The sequence below is a fragment of the Colias croceus genome, chromosome 22 (genome assembly GCF_905220415.1).
Source record: "Colias croceus chromosome 22, ilColCroc2.1".
Taxonomy (NCBI): domain Eukaryota; kingdom Metazoa; phylum Arthropoda; class Insecta; order Lepidoptera; family Pieridae; genus Colias; species Colias croceus.
In genome coordinates, this window is record NC_059558.1 from 8248351 (window position 1) to 8269107 (window position 20757).

The window sequence follows — 20757 nt, forward strand, 5'->3', positions numbered from 1 at the left end:
TTTAAGCAATAAGGCCACCTATTGTACACTTTTCAATTTTATGTATTCATTTATTTTAAATTTCTCTTACATGTACAATGAAGTGTCAGAAATAAATAAATTAGGTACCACAGGGTCCACAGGAAACATTGTGTCCAGGTTCCACGAGAATGAAGCCAAGAGTTGGATTTTATTAGAATTTAAAGTTGAATAAATATTTATAAAATTAAAAACAACAGCTTTAATTGATTTTGCCTTTGTTAAAATTATCTATAACGAGCTGCTCCACGCGGTTTCACCCCCGTGGCTCTGACCCCTATTGGTCGTAGCGTGATGATATAATATAGCCTATATATTTATATAACCTTCCTCGATAAATGGGCTATCTAACACCGAAATAATTTTTCAAATCGGACCAGTGGTTCCCGAGATTAGCGCGTTCAAACAAACAAACAAACAAACAAACTCTTCAGTTTTATAATATTAGTATAGATTATTTTATTGGGAATAGGGAAGCGCTTGATCACAATTTCGCCTGATGTTATTTATTTATTTAACAATTTTATGTACCATTAGCATTGTTAAGCTGCGATGTGGTTGATGATGATGATGATGATTTATCTCCACTTCGATTAGGATAACTTCAAAATATTATAATCCCAAGAAGAAGTATACAAAAATACATCGGAAGTAAAATTAAATATGTCATAAAAATGGACGAAGTTCGCAAAGGACTGGTTTATATAAAACTACTTGCACGCTCTGTGTTTTGTAGTTTGTGTAGGTGTGGTGTGCGGTGGTGTGTTGTATTTTGTGTTTTTCTTGCAAATGTAAGTTATATGTATTGAATGTAATATATTGTAATTTATAATGAAGTCTGATGGGTTTAAAAGTTTCGTTTGGCTTTAAGTTATTTTAATTGTTACATAAATAAAAATTTAATTTTATTGATTTTAATTTTATCTTAGTTAATAATAGATGTAACATTAAAATGACAAAATAATTAATTTTATAAAGCTTTCTCGTTTTACGTTTAATATTACCTGATTACTATATTATATTTCTTGCGAATAAGTTGCTTTAAAAAAAAATTGTTACAGTAATAAGAAAAAAAAAAACAATCCATACCAATATTATAAATGCAAAAGTAACTCTGTCTGTTACTCAATCACGCCTTAACTACTGAACCTATTTGCATGAAATTTGGTATAGAGATATTTTGATAACCGAGAAAGGACATAGGAAAGGTTTTATCCCGGAAATCCTACAGAAACGGGTTTTACTTTGAAAACGCTGGCGAAGCCGCGGGCGGAAAGCTAGTAAAGGAATAAAAGGTAAAAAATTACGCGGTCAGTAAAATGTTAAATTACTTAAATGTATTTTTTTTTTATTATATTTTGAATTTAATCATAAGGGAAAGAATGCACCATGACATTACCTCTTATCGAAGTTTACATCCGAACCTATATCGAGTTTACCTTCACCCAAAAATGGGCGATGAAATTTTTAATTTAAATTTTTTTTTAATATCCTTAAAGTTATCACAATACAAGCCTTTCATAATTGATAAAGTTCAAGTTCATGTCTGTGCTACATATTACCTATCTATACTTAATATTATAAAGCTGAAGAGTTTGTTTGTTTGATTGTTTGAACGCGCTAATCTCAGGATCTACTAGTCCGATTTGAAAAATTCTTACGGTGTTAGATAGCCCATTTATCGAGGAAGGCTATAGGCTATTTATCATTACTCTAAGACCAATAGGAGCGGACCCACGCGGGCGATACCGCAAAGCGCAGCTAGTTGTGTATAAAATCTACTCTTCTCATATATATATAGATATAGACTTATAAACATTTTATGTAAATAGTAATAAGATACAGTAACTGAGAAAATGACAATTTAAACCTTCTTTTAGCAAAGCTATTTTTAACTTTTTTAACTTTGTTTAGCAAAGCTATTGGATTTCTAAGTCTCTTTATAATCGGTACAGCCTTGCCAGAAATAAATCAGCGGCACTGGAAGATAAATTAAATTATGAACATTGAGATAATATTAATATGGAGCAGACACCACGAACAAAATCTGTGCGCCAAGCGCGGCGGCGCGGGGCGCGCGAATGACGGCTAGACAGTCATAGATTATGCGATGTCACTGACTCACCGCTATAGAGGCGACACTTTGTTTCATTCTGTCTATTTTATTGGGTGCCACTCCTTACATGCACGTTGACTTGAAATTTTCTTTGTACTTACTTAATATTTATTTTAGGTATAAACTGACTTTACTACGCGGGGCTAACAATATCTGGCATATAATATAGGATGATGTAAATAGTGACGTCATATGGAATAATTTAATTTTTTCGTGTTTTAGGTTCAGTCAGGGTTATGGGAAGTTTTATTCCTTACAAATTGAGCCTTTTTTAGAAAAAAAAAATAATTTTTCCCTTTCTTCACGGCCCAGACATGGAAACCTTGAATAGAAAAAATATTAATTACTTATCTATGAACTAGCGGTCCGCCCCGGCTTCGCCCGTGGCACATATTTCGCAATAAAAAGTAGCCTATGTTCTTTCTCAGGGTCTTAAGATTGTCTGTGCCAAAGGAGAATGCCCATGAAAGTATGGACCACAGTACAGTGTTGCGTCAATGCCAGAGTGGTTTTGGAGGGTTCTTCGATATTCAAAAGATTTTTACCAATTGATTTTTTTGTGATAAAAACAGGGGTTTTCAAGATATTCAGAAAAATGTGAAATAACCTCAAAACTTAAATAACCCCGATTTAGTTAGGTTTATGTGTGATTTAGGTAACATTTTATCATCCAAAGGTTATTTTTCGATTAACATATTTAATCTATGCGTAGAGCTTATGCTTTCAGACAAAGTCTATCTGTTCATCGGCTAGTGTAGGTAGGCACCAGAAATCTTCCGGGACGGATTTCAAGAAAACCTAAATATATACTTAAAAAATGCCAATTGAGTTTTTATTCGGTTTACATGTTGTTGTTGTTGTTGTTGTTTGAATCATTTTTTCACTACACATATACATATTCGAAGAAAGAAACAAATAAGAAATAACTGGTTACCTACGAAGCTATGTCATAATAATATATTTTTTTATATATACATATTTATATTATTTTACTTCACTATCTTTGTTAAAATAACCTACAGTGTATAAACAATACCTTAAAGAGTGATTTTATGTTAATTGATTTTTTTGTAATTCAATGAAAACAATAATACATTTAGCTATTTACCATAGTAAATGTAATAAGTTACCGCTTGGTTACCGTGGTAACCGGTAATGGACACTAAATCTATAATAACGGATCTAAACAATTACATGTCTTATTAGATTTTACAAAACATTCCCTGTTCAAAATATATTTTCCGATGGTAAGAAGGCCCCTAAATTGCCGAGATTTTTTTTAATAGTATTGTTGTCTTGATGCATAAGAAAAACCAGTACCAAAAATGGGCATTCTCCTTTCATCAAAATCGGTCCAGTAGTTTATGAGCCTATTAATTACAATCAAACAAACAAACAAAGTTTTCCTCTTTATAATATTAGTGCAGATAAATAAATAATAATTCAATTATACGTTCAAGTCAGTAGCTTATACAATATCAATTAAAAACTTGATTAAAATCAATTAACAAAAAAAATTGGTGATTGAGTAATTGATTTTCATATTTCATGATTTCACCTTTTTTCAATTAACAACCAGTCTATGCTTTTCTAAATATTATGTAAAATTATTATTTTATACTATAAAAATATACGCCAGCAAATATTACTGGCCCTACTACTTATTTCATGCCCAATGTCATATCTTAAATTTTTAATCTATGACAAAATGTCGCCCGCCAAAAATTTTGCTCTAACTAAGTTTTAATAATTATTATCTATTTACTTACTGATTAAAAGTTATTCCTTTGCACTTTTCCGTATTCTTTGTATTATTTGTGCAATATCGTAACACACACGTAGGCATATTTGATGCGTTTCACTTTAAAACAAATAAAAAATGAGCGTGACGTTCGCGCCAATGAGCGAGCAAGCGACTGAGTGCAGTTACGCCACATGACGTATGTTGAGTGGAACATAAGTGATGTAGGCGGTATCGTCTCCATATTAATATTATCTCAATGATTATGAATGATTTTTTTATTTGCGTGCTATGAGTGTGAACACATTTCAAGAAAATATATTGAAATTCGTTAAATTTAAATTTTATTTTTATACTAGGCGCGTTGAGAGTAAAATTATTAGGTCGCATCATGGCAAAACCGCCACGTCATGGAGTAATGTGACGATTTTGGTATCTTTGAATCTTGCAAAAGAAGTTTCACTTCTGACATGTGTGCTCGGCACATACGCTCTTTTTTATAATGCATCGTTTAATTAAGTTTATTCGCGGCGTTTTTAACACTTCCTATGTAGGTTTATGTCATCGTTACTGTGTCGATTGATTTAGCATACATATTAAAGAGAGAATTGTTAACAGTTTCAATATAAAGATAAATGAAATTACACCTAATTATCAAGAGAAGTACCTAGTTATCGCGGTGTTAAATGTTGTTATGGTTTGTGAATTTTTAATTTGGCGCCAAAAGTGACGAACAGAAGAAGCAAACCTTTTTGTTTTTGGATATATGTATATTAAATTTAATATGCAAACTTTACATATTACATATGTTATGTAGAGCTACAATAACATATTATATTCTCCGATAAGCAAACTTAAATTGATATATTTGATTATAATTTAATTCAATAAGGTGTTAAGGTTTTAAAGTATTCCGAATTTATAATAAACTAGCGGTCCGCCCCGGCTTCGCCCGTGGTACATATTTCGCAATAAAAGCTTTCTCAGGGTTTAGACCCTAAGTGACTAATGACCCCTAGCTGAAATTTGGCACAGACAATCTTTAGAGATTGTCTGTGCCAAATTTCATCAAAATCGGTCCAGTAGTTTATGAGCCTATTCATTACAATCAAACAAACAAACAAAGTTTTCCTCTTTATAATATTAGTGTAGATACAATATAATTATTATGTTTTAGAGAAAAAATAAGTCGATATTTTCCTATTTTAATTTCAGTAGCACCATGGATATTGAAGATAAATTGTATGTCTGGTACAAAGTTGTACATGATGGAGTAAGTTGTGTGTGTGTGTGTGTGTGTGTTTGTGTGTATGTTTGTGTGTTTTTGTGTGTGTATTACTTGTTAGGTATGTGTTTGGTAGGGGTTTTAGTCTACGTGATTTTCATCCTTGTTTTATGTGTTCGTTGTTTTTTGTTGTTTGTTTTTTACTTGCACGTTTTGATTTTTTTATTGCACACTGTGTCTATGTTTGATTGTTTATTATAGAAAATATTTCTATAAAAATTATATTGTTTTTCAGGTCGAGGAGGGAATGAAAAACATGGTACGTAAATAAAACAAATATATAAGAAAACTAGGTATATAATCATTGAAATAATCATATCAATCAAATCATAATCGATACAAAAATATTCTCGAATACAAAACTTATTTTTCATGATATACTTTCCAACTAAGCGTAACCTTCTATTGCATTTTAATAGGTTTTTGGAAATATAGTACAAATAAAATATTGACGTGTCTTACACTACATAAATTATACATACTCTAGTAAACACACACATCGTAATTATTTCACATGTTTCGGTTCACTAACTATAAACGTGCTTTCCACACAGAATCCACAAAAGGTAATATCCCTGCTGGTGGCGTTCTTCTCGCTGTCATCAGCTCAGCAAAAGGACCAGATATTTGACACTATTGGCAAGGGCTTACAGCGTGAGATCGTAGCAGCAAAACTTCCTGTAGTTGAAACCATCGCGACTGTTGGTTCTTCACAATGTGAGTACTATGTTCGCAATTTAGGTACGAAAAAAATTGGATACAGGATATCTAATGATTATTTTTGCATGATTGTGAAGAATTAATTTTAATTATTAATGAATATCAGCTATCAGATGAATCTATACTAATATTATAAAGCTGAAGAGTTTGTTTGTTTGAACGCGCTATCTCGGGAACTACTGGTCCGATTTGATAAATTTTTTCGGTGTTAGATAGCCCATTTATCGAGGAAGGCTATAGGCTATTTATTATATCATCACGCTTAGACCAACAGGAGCGGACCCACGCGGGCGATACCGCAAAGCGCAGCTAGTGATATAATAAAAATTACAATCCAAAGTTACACTTGAAAAATATTTTTAAATTTTTTTCAATGCAACTTGTAGATTGAGATGAATTTATTTTTAAGGTAAACATGTAAAGAAGTTAGTGGGTGTGTCGTATGAACAGCTAGCGGGTGAAAACGAGCCTGATTTGAATCTATTGAGAATATTCTATAAAAACAGGTACGTATTTATTAATTTTAATTTAAGTATATAAGTAGATACCAATCTGTAACGTTCTTTTCATCTACTACGTTCCAGCATTAAAGCACAAATTAATTATTCAGCTCTAATTTTTCGGAACTTAATGAAATAATTTTTACTCGATGTGTTTTCTACTACAAAATTAAATGTAAAAAAAGCTTTGTTTTTATTGCTTAATATCGCGGTTTGTCCATTAGTACCTAGTTGGAAGCTAAATTATTTCTATACAGTATACACAGACTGTACTTTTTCATATCTTGGAACTCTACATGTCGTACAAGTTCTTATTTCATTAAATTTTCTGTAATATCCTAACGAGTAAACTATAAGCTTAATATTTTCTCGTACATGTTCCTCTTAGTTATTGATTAATTTATTAAGGAAAGACATAAAAAAATTATTTAATATTTTACTATATTAAACAATAATTTCAGGCAGTCGGCTATAAACTTAAACATATCAGAAGCAGCGGGTTGGCTGCGGCAGGCGCGCCAGTTCGAACGGGACAATAGACTGATCATATTTGTGCACGGATTTACTGATAATCCAATGAAAGACAGCTTCACTAACATTAGCTCGTCTTTCTTGAAGAATAGTAAGTATAGATTTTTAAGGGAATAACTAAAGTATAATAAAACTAGGGTAAACGCAGCTATCAACGACCCATTGAAAATCTGAAGGTATTACCGACCTATAAAAGTAATTCGAAATTTAAACGTTTCCAGAACTATTCTAGCTATAGGTAGGCAAAGTTATACACGAATGTATTACTTGAGCATCGTATACTTTTACGATAGTGTGAGTAACTGTGCAAAAAAGAGTTAAAATACGTAAGTTGCTGCGGGGTAGCGTGGACGCAGGACGTTTCGTACTGTTCCGTTGTTCCTTCGGGTAAGTACTGTGATTTATCTTTTTAAGACATTTACAAACAAATGACATCTATACTTTATTTTATATTACTAAATGTCAATGCATTTAAGTGTCAACTTTTCATTTCTCACAACATTTTATTAATAGAAAGTAATTTGAAACGATAAAACTTTAAATTAAAATGGGACGGTGTTAGCTTCACCAGTTTAAGTCGTGGCAGGTATCAACGACCCATAAGTCGGCAATGGCAGCAACGTAACTTTTTGTTTTAATTTTCTTTTATGTTATTGTATCACACTAACACAAGTGGTTTTATAGACCAGTTTAAATCTAAGCTATGAGTCTTCATAAAAATCTATTAGCGACCTAAACTTTTTTGTCTAGTTTTTACCTTTTAGCGTTGTCAATTTATACAAAGTTATGATATTTTTCGAGGATCGATATCGAATAGTTGCAGTAGTAAATCATTGTTTTTTTGTTCAAACAATATGCATTTGTTCATATTTTGTGTGACATTAATCAATTATAATCTATTTTATAGTCTGATGGTCAAATGAATTAAAATAACCATTTTTTTTATGGGTCGGTAATACAATTTAGGTTTATACTTACATACTTTATTACCGACCCATGTGGGTCGGCAATAGCAACTATAGGAAGCTATTACCGATCGAATATAGATTGTTTAGTTTCTCATCTACAAATTCAAATTCAAATTGCTTTATTTGCAGAATGTAGAATAAAGATGTTTGTAGATAAAGATAATATTGATCCTTAAACATTCTGCTCGTAGTTGAGCGTGCAAATATATTTTTATTACTTTTATGAAATAATAGGTGCCTATTAAAAATTATATTTTTTTAGGTTAAATTAACATAAAACATATAATTATATTTTTTTCCAGAAATATGGAGCCACGAAAGCGGCGAAAAGTATACAGTAAGACACAACTCGCTGAAGCAATCAATCAAATAGCATAAGGAAATATCCTAGAGTTTGAAATCCTTAATTTAATATATGTACACTAGCGGTTCGCCCCGGCTTCGCCCGTGGTACCTACATGTTTACGTTTTTTTTTCATAAAAACTATCCTATCTCTCAAGTTGGATCGAATTGTACATGGTGTGCGAATTTTATTATGATCGGTTAACTGGTTTAGGAGTCCATTGAGGACAAACATTGTGACACGAGATTTATATACATATATTAAGATATATTATATTAATAGTATTATGTTGATTAATTTAAAAGTTTATAATTATTTTAGTTCATTACTAAGAAGTACTCATTTGTTTTATTAAAAATAACTATACTAAAAAAAAATACGAATATATTTGCATTTTTATTTCATTTTATTAAGATCGGTAATCATCATCATCACTAGCTTCTATACATTCCATTGCTGGAAAAGGCCTCCTCTCACATACGATCGGGAATAGCTGCATAAAAATCGTTAATAGCTTCACAGCCGTTTTTATGGGTCGGTAATAGCAACAATCGACTAAGTCACATTGTAAATTATTTTTTACAAGATAATCCTTTATTAGAATGTATTTTCTTCAATAAAAACATTTTTTAGACATAGCACTAGCATATAAAATGAAACTATAAATCTTTAGAAGAACCAGTATACTTAAAAAATATGGTTGATTTTGAAATTGCCTTAGAGGGGTCGTTAATACCTGCGTTTACCTTATAACAATTAATATTTTAATTGTATTTTGTAATAAAATGTGCGAGAAGTCTTTTCGACTCAAGAATAAATACCTTGTTGGTTTTATAGAGTTATTATGAGAAGTTATTATGTATCTCTCCATAATACACGGGTATCGCCGTAAGGATGATACCCGGTCCTTTGGAAGGCTTACGTGGGGACACATGTCCAACACGCAGAGGCCCTTTAGAGAATTTAATGTGTTGTGGGACACCAGCCGCAGCCTGCCCATGGCTGCACTATAGAGATACAGCCCTGGGCAGTCCGCGGCCAATGTAGGACTATTGCAGAAAAATGGAAATGAATAAAACTAGGTTTTGGAAGGGGGTGTTAGATGGACTGGTATATTGGGTCTATGGGGACTATGGACGTCTGCCTTTTCAATATTAAAAATTGAAAATTATGGCAGACGGTGACTCGCCAGTTCGGTCGATGGGCTCCCAAAAAGGTTACCGATAATGGCAACAAGGGAGCAACATCAGCTGAACGGCTGGGGTGTAGAGAGGTGCGGCACCGGTTTCACCATCGCAGGCCCGCGGGCCCGGAGCGGGTTTCCCCGCTATTACGCCATTAGACACTTCCACCCCCGAGCATATAGCTCTAGCGGCTCCACTCTGGACGGCCAACAAAGGCAAGCCAGAGGTAGGGGATCCTGAACCTCGTCATTGTTCACTCCGAACTGCCACCGGGACAGCCCAGAGGTGAGGACATATTATTAAATGATTTATTATTATTAGTATTACATATATTCCTTACTATTATTAGAAGGTAATATAATATATAATATGTATAATAAAACATAATAAAAGAGGCTTTAGCTAGAGCATGTAGAGCCTGCATAAACGCAATTGAAAATAGGACTGTGAGCTCGTGGGTACAATACCGATGGGTTAGAAAGAACATATCTTTTAGATTTTAGAATACAAAACAATAATTATTCTAAAGAAAATCTAGCAGTCAAACTATGTGACGTGCATCTGCCGCATAATTATAAATAATGGAATAATTAGCTTGAAATCGATTATGTTCTCGTAGTTCCGTGAACAAAAACAAGAAAAATATTTTGCTTTTCTATTTTATTGCGTAATGTATTGAAACTTAACTATAAGAGCGCATTATTCATGAATATCTAAAATATAGTTAAAAAACTTACTTCAAGTATCAAGGGGAAAAGTAGAAGGATTTAAATTATCTAGATTCTAGGCTATTGGACAAAGCTACATTGGGCAGTAGGTAATACTGGCATCTGTTTTCCTACTACCTATAGGTACCTACTACTTAAATAAAAGAATCACGTCTTTAACGATATATTTCAGTAGTCAGTGAATCATTAAATTGATCCTAATATTTTATGTCAGATTTTTTTTTTTAAATTTCTTTATCCAAATTGAGTATTTTGTGGTATGGGACAATGCGTTCTCGACTTGCAATTTAACATTTTAGTGGTAAAATTCGTAATAAGTTTTCACATATTGTATCGGCATTCCCTCTGTGTCCTGTTCTAATATATTTAGCAGATGGTAATTATTCCCTTCCTTACAGACCACAACAGTGTGCTAGCCCTGGACGGCAGTTCTCTAATCCGTTGGTTGTACCTCCGATCGACCACGTATGTGCGCTTCATTGGTCGCTCCCTGGCTGAATTCCTCGCCGTCTTAGTTGGTTGTGAGTATAATATATCATACTTCCTACTTTAATATCCATACCTAATATTATAAATGCGAAAGTAACTCTGTCTGTCTGTCTGTTACTCAATCACGCCTTAACTACTGAACCAATTTGCATGAAATTTGGTATAGAGATATTTTGATAGGTATCCAAGAAAGGACATAGGCTTGACTCTAGCTAGAGCACATAATTGACAACTAACTATAACTACCTACTTACTCATTATATTTAACGTTTATTAATTAAGTTTTGTGTCATTATCAAATTACGGTTGTCATTACCAATATGGTATTGAAAATGAAACATAAAGGTAATATTTAACAATATGCGAATGACTTCAATCTTATTAAATCAGTAATATAAATTTTATCATCCTCATACCAATAATTAAATAATTCACATATATTATAGCCATCTTTAAAGACTAAGGAAAACCTAATAAACATACTACCAACATAGTTGACCTAGAACCATAATTATGTTCACTATGTCAAACAACATAGTAATTAAAAAGAGGCTAATCGGTGATGCTATTTTAAATACTGTAATTAATACCTTTATAATATGAATTTTATAAGTATGTATCTTGTTTGTTTAATTCCGGATATTTACAAGAAAGTTGTCATATCTAGATGTTTTTCTTATTAATTGAGGTTTAGCAATCCTGATTACCTTGTTCTTGAAAAGGCTTTGATACCATATTATTAGATACCTATTAAACTCGTTTTTTACATAGCTCATTTGTTTGTTTCGTTAATGTGATCGGAAATTTTTTGCCGTTTTAGAACATGATTAGGTAACATAATAAGAAATAATGACGTAATAGACAAAAGAAAGAAATAACATTGTAAAATGTATTTATTAGCACGAAACAAATTGTACAAAACCTCTAAATCTAATCAAAATATTATGTTGCCACTTAAACTATAACCACGCATAACTTTTTTTTTTAATTTCAGTTGGCCAGGACCCTTCACAAATCCACATAATCGGGCACAGTCTAGGAGCCCACATAGCTGGCTTCACCGGCAAGACATTCCAGGAACTAACACGTCGCAACATCGGTCGGATATCCGGACTGGACCCCGCGGGACCCTGCTTCAGTCATGTGGAACCGGAGTTGCGGCTCAAGCATACGGATGCGGATTTTGTGGATGTTATACATACGGATGCAGGAGTTTATGGGATTAAGGATGCTGTTGGTAAGTGTTATCAAATTATGTTTAACTAGCGGTCCGCCCCGGCTTCGCCCGTGGTACATATTTCGCAATAAAAGGTAGCCTATGTTCTTTCTCAGGGTCTAAAGATTGTTTGTGTCAAATTTCATCAAAATCGGTCCAGTAGTTTATGCGTGAAAAACATACATACATAATTACAAACCTTTCTTCTTTATAATAAGTATTAGCACAGACTAATAATAAGTAATATACTAGGTATTAGTAAAGATAAAGTATAGGTGTTACATAACTTAAAGGTGATAAAGGTAAGGGATAAAATAAAAACTCAAATTCTTACTCAAAATTTATTTATTCATGTGCTCAATCTTTTACAAGTGCTTATGAATAACTTTTACACATTCACTAATGAAACACGATGACCGCTTCGAAGTGTACGCGCGAATAATTTTTTCGAATTGAAAAATAATCGTAACTATTGGAATTTATTGAAGGGATAACTCTGGCTGCTATGGAGTTGCAGATTTTATTGCTGAAAAATATTACAAAATCATTCCTTTCGATTTCGCTTGTTCAGGCGGGCGGCATTACGGAATACTGAGTCTAGGCGTCGCCCCGGAATGGCAAAAAGACGCGGGTTCAAATCCTAACTCGTGATCTATTTTTTTTTATCTTTAAAAATTTCTCGAAAATATTCCTGCAGTTGCCTATATCTTCAATTATACGTACATCCCCAGGGCACGTAGACTACTACCCCAACAGCGGCGCTATGCAACCGGACTGCGTGCTCCAAACGTGCTCACACTCCCGCGCCTGGCTGCTGTATGGAGTCAGCATTATATCGCCTGAAGCCTTCCCGGCGGTCAGGTGTCAAGATTGGGACGCTTTTAAGAAGGGACAGTGTGAGAATGAGATCAGGTATGACATGACGTTCAAATTTTAATTTAAAAGTGTAAAATGTATTTTAGCAGACTATCTAGATAAAATGGTGTGTATTTTGCTAATGAATCGACGGAATGTAACTAGGTGCGCGGGTTAATATTAAAGTCAAACATTCTATATTTTTTGGCAAATGTAGCTGTACAAGATATTATTTTGTCTTTTCATCTAACGACTCGATTGAATAGAATTTTACGAAAGTGATCTTTGATGATAGAAGTTTGAACAGTTGCATTGAATTATTTGGGCCTGTTCAGTGCGACGCGGATGACCTACGCGGACGTCCGCGACGGACGGTAAAATGTATGAAACCTTACAGCGCGTTCAGAGCGACGCGGAGCTGTCCGCGTCGCGGAGAGCTATCCGCGCGCGGACGAAATCGCTCCGCGCCGCTCCTCCGCGCCGCGGATGTCCGCGGGCGGACGGTGCTTGGTTCTAATGTATTTGTTCAGTGCTCAGCGGACAACAGTTACGCGGAGCGGATATAAAGTACTGTCGTTGTCATGGCGGCTGCGTCAAATGTGCAAACCGAGAGGGTAAAAGGGGTGACAGACGTACGAGTAAGTACGCGAACTTGTGGCTCGACGACCTTTTTCGCTCGTGTGTCACCCCAAGTACGCGTACTTAAAAACCGTCGAGTAAGTTCGTTGACGATCCAACATGTTTGAAATTTTACTCGAAGCCCGCCTTGGCTCGCACGTCTGTCACCGCCGCGAGCCGAGTAAGTACGCGAACTTTAAAACCGCGACTTTAAAGTTCGTACGTCTATCAGCCCTTTTAATCTAAAAGGGGTGACAGACGTACGAGTAAGTACGCGAACTTGTGGCTCGACGACCTTTTTCGCTCGTGTGTCACCCCAAGTACGCGTACTTAAAAACCGTCGAGTAAGTTCGTTGACGATCCAACATGTTTGAAATTTTACTCGAAGCCCGCCTTGGCTCGCACGTCTGTCACCGCCGCGAGCCGAGTAAGTACGCGAACTTTAAAACCGCGACTTTAAAGTTCGTAACGTCTATCAGCCCTTTAACAGTCGATCCCGATCCGCATCGCACTGAACGACAAAATCATCCGCGACGGACGCAAAACCTAGTCCGCGTGCGGACGGTCCGCGTCGCACTGAATCGGGCCTTTATCTACATGTTCTCTTTCTTTACAATCCTTATATACAATTTTGCTTGTAACATATGATATATCCACATATGTAATAATCCATCTTTCTACATTTCAGTTACATGGGCTACTCCGCGAAGCCCGGCACGAGAGGACAGTATTACCTCCGCACGGGCGATACCTTCCCATATAGTTTGGGCAAGGATGGTCTGCGGTATGTGAATAATGAGGGCATTGTTCAGAGCATCGGAAATATTTTTGGATGATAGTGTATTTAGAATTTAATTTAATAATTAAGTGTGACTGAAACTGTGTTATGATTTATTAAGCCAAATTCAAAGAATATATGATTAATATTATTTGTTTGTATACGTTTTATAGTACGAAAAATTGTATTTGATTCTTGTAAGCATAGTCGAAATAAAACTATTCTTTATGTAGGTACAAATAAAAACGTTCCATTTAAATAACAAGACGTTATAGTAATATAGTATGTTTATTATATTATGTACAGTTTCTCATGTAAACATGAAAATAGTTACCGAACAAGTGTCTGTTTGTATTTAGACTAATAAAATAAGAGTGATATCGTATAAGTGCAAGCAAATGTTATTCTTAGTGAGGTTGAAATAAAACACATTTTAAAACAAAGCATATTTTATTGTATTCATTATATTACTTCTTCTCAATATAAAATCCGGAGTTGGGGACTCTTAGAAAAATAAACATCTCTAATAAATATAAAGACAACACAAGTTACACATTCGAGCAGTTGAGGAGAATTGAACATTACTTGAGCCCTTTATATCATTGTGACGTGATTTAAATCGGTTTTATTGTTATTTTGTTATTAATAGAAACAGACAGTTTTACAATTAACCATTTTTCAATTTCATATTAAAGATGTTACATTTATTCAAACCGAAAACAAATTCGATTTAACATTGAAGTTAATTGAACATTAGACTATGTATTTTCCAATAGACATACACACACTAAAACAGTTATTATATGTATATTAATAAATAATCTCCTCAACTGCCCAACCCGTGGCCACCACAGAACCGCCATTAAAAATAATTATGGCAACACATCAGCCTGTGACGTCACACGTGAACAATAAAATGTCAAATTATAAAAAAAGTAAAAATCTGATTCACAATCAGCGTAACATACACTTAATTAAATGAAAAAAACGTATAACTAGCGATTACCGAAGTAGTAATTGTACAATACTAAAATTGTTTATGGTTTTACAATCTGTGGCCTGTCAAATAAAGGCGGCAAATCACATGTCATTGATGTTTTAATGTCACTTAATGTACAATTTATATTTTCATCTTAATTAAATATAAGATAGTCAATACATTATAACCACAGATTTTAAAACAATAAAACGCTTTCTAAGAATTGAAAAAAATCTAGACTCTAATGTGTGAAACCCAGGTATATTGGAATGTCCTGTCATTAAAAATAAAAAACGGTGATGCATTTAGATTTTTGCATTGGTCGTATTTTAAAAGTATTTGTGCTTGCGATGTGAGACCCTAAACAACGATAAGCCAATTGGAGTAAAACAATTTATAGATATAATAATATCTGTGGCATCAGTCTTTAATTCGTGTAAGCTATATCCGACCTTATTGACACATATTTGTTGCCGCTAACGAAAAATATTTCTCACAACGATCATTCAAGATGTTCTCACGCGAAATCCACTCTAAATTCAATGCGAATAAGATCGAATATAGCTTATCTATGCCATCATCGTAACGTTACTCCCGCACAAGCCTTTAATATCCAACGCTCAATAAACACACAAGACAGAATTTTACATTCTAATACCTAAATAGCACCTAAATGGTGTAATACAGAAACATTAATAGCAACATGTTTTAAATATCTTAAAACTTTTAGCTCCCGACTGTAAACTTTTCCCGCCAAAAGATCGCACTTGTCATGGAGGTTTCAGTCGAGCGTAATTATCATTATTATACATTGAGATATACATATGGAGACGACACCGCCTACATCACTTATGTTCCGCTCAACATACGCCATATGGCGTAACTGCACGCTCATTTTTTATTTGTTTTAAAGTTAAACGCATCAAATATACCGTGTGTGTTACGATATTGCACAAATAATACAAATAATACGGAAAAGTTCAAAGGAATAACTTTCAACGGTAAGTACCTAACTAGATAATAATTTTTAAAACTTAGTTAGGGCAAAAAAATGGCGCACAGATTTTGTTGGTGTCTTCTCCATACGTAGTAATATTATCTCAATGTTATTATATTTCTTTTTAGTCCCGTCCTACGTTGTCAAGGTTGAGAGAAATTATCACTAAATAACGGTGGTCTAACTCGTGACACTTTTAAAGCTAAAATCGAAAGTTCAAAATGAAATTGTTTTAAATACACGAACACTATTTATGGCATCGCTAAGCCCAGGTTCCGTTTCCTTAGCCTAAGCTTAAAAAATCGTTTAAAAAATGCTGCAACATACCTTACCATGTATTTTTACAATTCGTAACTATAAATAGAGTGCGTTTCCGACACAACATCGATATAATAAAGTACAATTATAAACGAGTACATTAATAATTAAATAACTTATGATAATATTCGCGGGATGTACATTGTACAGGTTGTGTTTAGGGCTGCGTGCTCTGTTGTTGGATCTCGATCTTCTCCACCGTCATGTCGGGGTTCATCGCTGTGGCTTCCTGTGATAAGAATAAAAATTTTAATGATCAAATAATTTATTAAAATAGTTTTGCATTTAAATAAGCTACAAAGGATCAAATGCTAAGAACGTTACAACAAATTTAGTACTGATAGCAAAGTAAACAAGTTTGTGAGTGAAATGAATAAATTTGCAGTTACAATTAATATAAAGACGACTGAAACCGAATCGTAGTTTTTTTTTTCGTTGAGAATAAGGGAAATTATCCAACGGTAAAACATCGTCCAAAATCAGTGGAATAAATTATTTGATGCTTGTCTAACTCACTGCCAAGTGATGCACTAATTTATCTCTTTATGTACATAGTGAACAAACCTGTTGTATGTAAAAATGTATTAAACATTTATAAACAAACAAAAAAGTAAAAACTGACCTGTATGGCCTCAGCGAGCGCTCGATCGTGATCTATGGGATCACCGTCCGACTGTATGGTGATCTTCTGTTCCACGCGAGTTTCTACCACGCCGTTGCGCTCCGTTTTGTACTGGAAGAGATTAATTTTATAACAAAATTGTAGGTACAAATATTATTTTATTATTAGAATTCGATATTTATTTATTGTTTCATAGCATAACGTTTTCACAAGAAGTTTGATTTTTGACACTTTTGTTTGAATGAAATTAGTTACAGAGAAAGGAAATAGGATGAGTTTTATTCCGGATTTCTTTAACTACGCGGGAGAAGCAGCTGGCTAGCTGGTTTCCGATAACGCAAGCAACATATCTTACAATTTAAACATTCTTATCTTTTTACAATATTATTTAAAGAAAGATATTTGTGACTAGCTGTGCTTCGCGGTTTTAACCGCAGTGCTTCGCTCCTGTTGGTCGAATGATATATAGCCTATAGCTTAATTTTTTTTATTACACAACGAATTAATTTTTCAAATCGGACCCGTAGTTCCTGAGATTAGCGCGTTCAAACAAACAAACGAACAAACTCTTCAGCTTTATAAAATTAGTATAGATTATTCCACAATAAAACCAACTCACGGTGATAGTCTCAACGGTGCGTGTCTTCGAGCTGATGGTCTGCGAAGAGACAACCTCCTCACCGCTCAGCTCACTCTCAATGGGCTCTGGAGTACGGGAGGTCACTTGAGGGCCGACCGCTGTTGTACTACTCTGTAATATAAGAGAAGTTATTTAAAAAAAGGATTTTAAAAGAACTCGAAATATTTGAAAAAATATAAGCCATGTTTATTGTTTATTCGCTTACCACACCCAGAAATCTATCCGACCAAAATCTGTTAAAATTACTCCCCGTACTTTTGTTGCAGAAATTGTTTCGCTCAATAATAAGTTTGAAATCTCTCTAGCAAACTAAATCAGACTATAATCAATCTTTAGTCTTTAATTGTTCGTGCAACGTTTTTGTGTGAAGTACTATCATGATTGTAACTGTGTGTGTAACTTTAAAAAAGTATATAAATGTGTTTATACTCACTTTAGTGTTGGCACCTTGCAACATGCTGCCAAACGGTGCGTTTCCAAGCACAGTACTTGTAGTCGTGGTGCGGTATGAACCAGGCTCCTGCGCATTATCAAATACATTGAAAATCATTATTACTACTTGTACACTAGTTTTAGCCCACGGCTTTACTCACGTGGTAAAAGAAATATATGCTAATCCAGACTGAAGATCATATCAAGTTTACCTACCATATTGCTCACTCTTACTCATACCTTGCAGCCCACGATTTTGATTGAGTCATATCAGAATAAAAAATCTATGTGGTGACCCGGTGAACAATATTTCATCAGTCGTTTAAATAATTTTATTTAGGGCCGTTTAGCTCTATATATTTGCACAATATTAGCCCCATTGTAAATCTAGATTGACTTAGAAACATAGCTAACAACATATTTTTAACTGGTGAATAAACTACCACTTAAAATAAATAGAGTGTACTTTACAGTCCGCACTACCCAAAAATTATTAAACTAACAATTTATGTAATTCGTTCAATTAGATTAGAGTATTTTATTATATTATTACAATAAATAGTTGTATGCTATTTAAAATATTTATAATACTTAACTGAAACTTTACACAAAAAATTAAATTAATTTAAATTATTTAAGTTAGAATTATTGTAAACTAACGAAACTATAATAACTATTAACGAAACAAAACAAAAAACTATTAAGTTCAACAATTTTTCAAAAACTTTGTAAAATTCAAAATAAACTAGTAAACAACGGTAACACAGTAACATTTCTATGCCATGCTAATTCCATGCACATTTTTCTAAATCACATCACGTTTTGTTCATGAATTCCATGCTATCAAAATGCATACTAACACAAGTACAACACCAAACTTTACCTGATTTTGTGAAGAATATCCTGTTTAATTTATTAATTAAAATATTACACAATAAATAACAATTATCATTTAACACAAAAGAATTCTAAATATATTATATTTACAGTGAGCTAAAGAATCATCAAATTATACATGAAAATCGTTTCTCAAAAACTATATAACAGAACAAAATTAACGTACTTATGTATACCTATTTAAAGTTACTACAACAAAATAGCCAAATTACTATTACAATTATTAAATATAACATGAATCCTGGAGGTAGTTTATAAAAATGAATATTCATAAATGCTTGTAAAAGTTTACATGAATAAATTAGTTTTTAAGTTTGAATCCCACTAATGAAAATGAAAATCAATACTTTAATACTAAATTAAGTTATGAAATTAGCAAATAGTCGATAACCTGTAACAAAAGCACCATTAAAACTTACCGTAACATAATAATGTCCTTCGCCTTCAAAGTCGATAGGTGTTCCGGAGTCCCCGCTGCTGAGCGACGACTGCGAGCCGTGTCTCGTCAGCTGCGCGGTCGAGCGCGGAATGCGTCATAACGCGTGTGCGCGGTTATTTATATGGGCCCGTGACGTGCGGTGTGATTGCGGGTAGTTTGACGTTATGGGAGGGTAGTTGGAAATTTTGTTTGATAGGGAGAAATAGTAAATGAAAAATACAGTTTTAAGTTAATGTAATAGGGGGTAGTGGAAAACAGTTTGGATTATAGAATGTGGTTCGAAAATTATGAAGAAACCATTAAATGGTTGTTTAAAAACAATAATTAATAAATAGATTAAGTAAACAGCAATTCATTTGAATTGGATATTTGCCAGATGGTGTTTATTTGCCACAATTATGATATGAAAACATTAACAGTTTAAATATTCGCGGATAAGAGTACATAATAAAGAAAACAATTTAATGTTTGAAAAAGTAAAAATTTGGCATTACAAAAAAGAGGGTAGTATTAATTTTTATGTAATTCATGGTAAAATGAATAATGTATTCATCGAGATATGCAAGTGTAATTAAATTTTAATGTAATATTATAATGAGATGTTTCAAATCAGTTAAACATTTCCAGGTTTTAAACCGTCATTAAATACGGGTTTAATTCACAAATGCGGAGTTCACACCATGCATGTTAAGGGCGGCCATGACGATTTGGAAAGAAGAGAAAAAAAATTAGAACATAATCATAAGTGCATTATATGACTGCATTTTCACTATCATTTCAATCAATATATTAATTTAATATTTTTATATTCATAGGCAATAATGAACCAGATGTGTTATGAAATATCAAAAGCTCAAAGCTATGCATATCAATCGCATCGCTGTCGTGAAAAGGCTACCATATAAAAGCGTCAACCAAAAAGAACGAAAAAATAAAATGATAACAAAAAACATGCGGATGGCAATGAATCATTTGCTATAAGTCAAGAATGTTACCTGATCGCCGGTCGTAACCGTGGTTTTAACTTCTTGCGTGACCACGCGTTGTTCCTGCCTCGTGGCGGACGAAGTCAGAGTATGTGCCACTGTCTTTTCCTCCAGTTGTTGTGTTTTCGCCTTCGTGTCGAGATCGTGGTGTGTGGTCGCCATTCGCGTAGTAACAGCCCGCGCAGTCACGTACGGACTCCGCCCCTCCGTCGATTCAATGTTTTCCGCCTAATAATGTTAGACTAGCATGCTTACACTATATACAGAACTAGCTAACATCGAAGTTACTAAAGAAGCGTCAATGCCACGCGTTAAAATAAAAATTGAACACAAAATTAGGATAAAATAAAACAGAA

At 33.7% G+C, this 20757-nt stretch overlaps 2 protein-coding genes across 4 annotated transcripts in view; one reads left to right on the forward strand and one right to left on the reverse strand.

The window, feature by feature from the left end:
- The first annotated feature begins 764 nt into the window (after window positions 1-764).
- LOC123701735 (pancreatic triacylglycerol lipase-like) lies at window positions 765-14368 on the forward strand. Of its 2 annotated transcripts, none has more exons than XM_045649246.1 (9): window positions 765-809; window positions 5396-5419; window positions 5715-5877; window positions 6290-6386; window positions 6842-7002; window positions 10534-10656; window positions 11619-11861; window positions 12572-12752; window positions 14002-14368. In XM_045649246.1, the coding sequence occupies exons 2-9, from the start codon at window positions 5408-5410 to the stop codon at window positions 14147-14149; spliced, it is 1128 nt and encodes a 375-aa protein (XP_045505202.1). In that variant the 5' UTR covers window positions 765-809; window positions 5396-5407; the 3' UTR covers window positions 14150-14368. The 2 variants fall into 2 exon arrangements, with proteins under 2 accessions (XP_045505202.1, XP_045505201.1); XM_045649245.1 differs by lacking the exon at window positions 765-809 and adding an exon at window positions 5091-5148.
- A 1707-nt stretch (window positions 14369-16075) lies between these two features.
- LOC123702003 (protein 4.1 homolog) overlaps window positions 16076-20757 on the reverse strand; it is a 64114-nt gene continuing 59432 nt past the window's right edge. For both annotated transcript variants that reach the window (XM_045649636.1, XM_045649635.1), the window contains 6 exons: window positions 20411-20629; window positions 19396-19485; window positions 18081-18167; window positions 17627-17758; window positions 17008-17118; window positions 16076-16614 (listed from right to left, as the gene is read on the reverse strand). In XM_045649636.1, coding sequence (XP_045505592.1) covers window positions 16543-16614; window positions 17008-17118; window positions 17627-17758; window positions 18081-18167; window positions 19396-19485; window positions 20411-20629 — 711 coding nt within the window. In that variant the 3' untranslated portion in view covers window positions 16076-16542. The remainder of the gene's footprint in view (window positions 16615-17007; window positions 17119-17626; window positions 17759-18080; window positions 18168-19395; window positions 19486-20410; window positions 20630-20757) is intronic.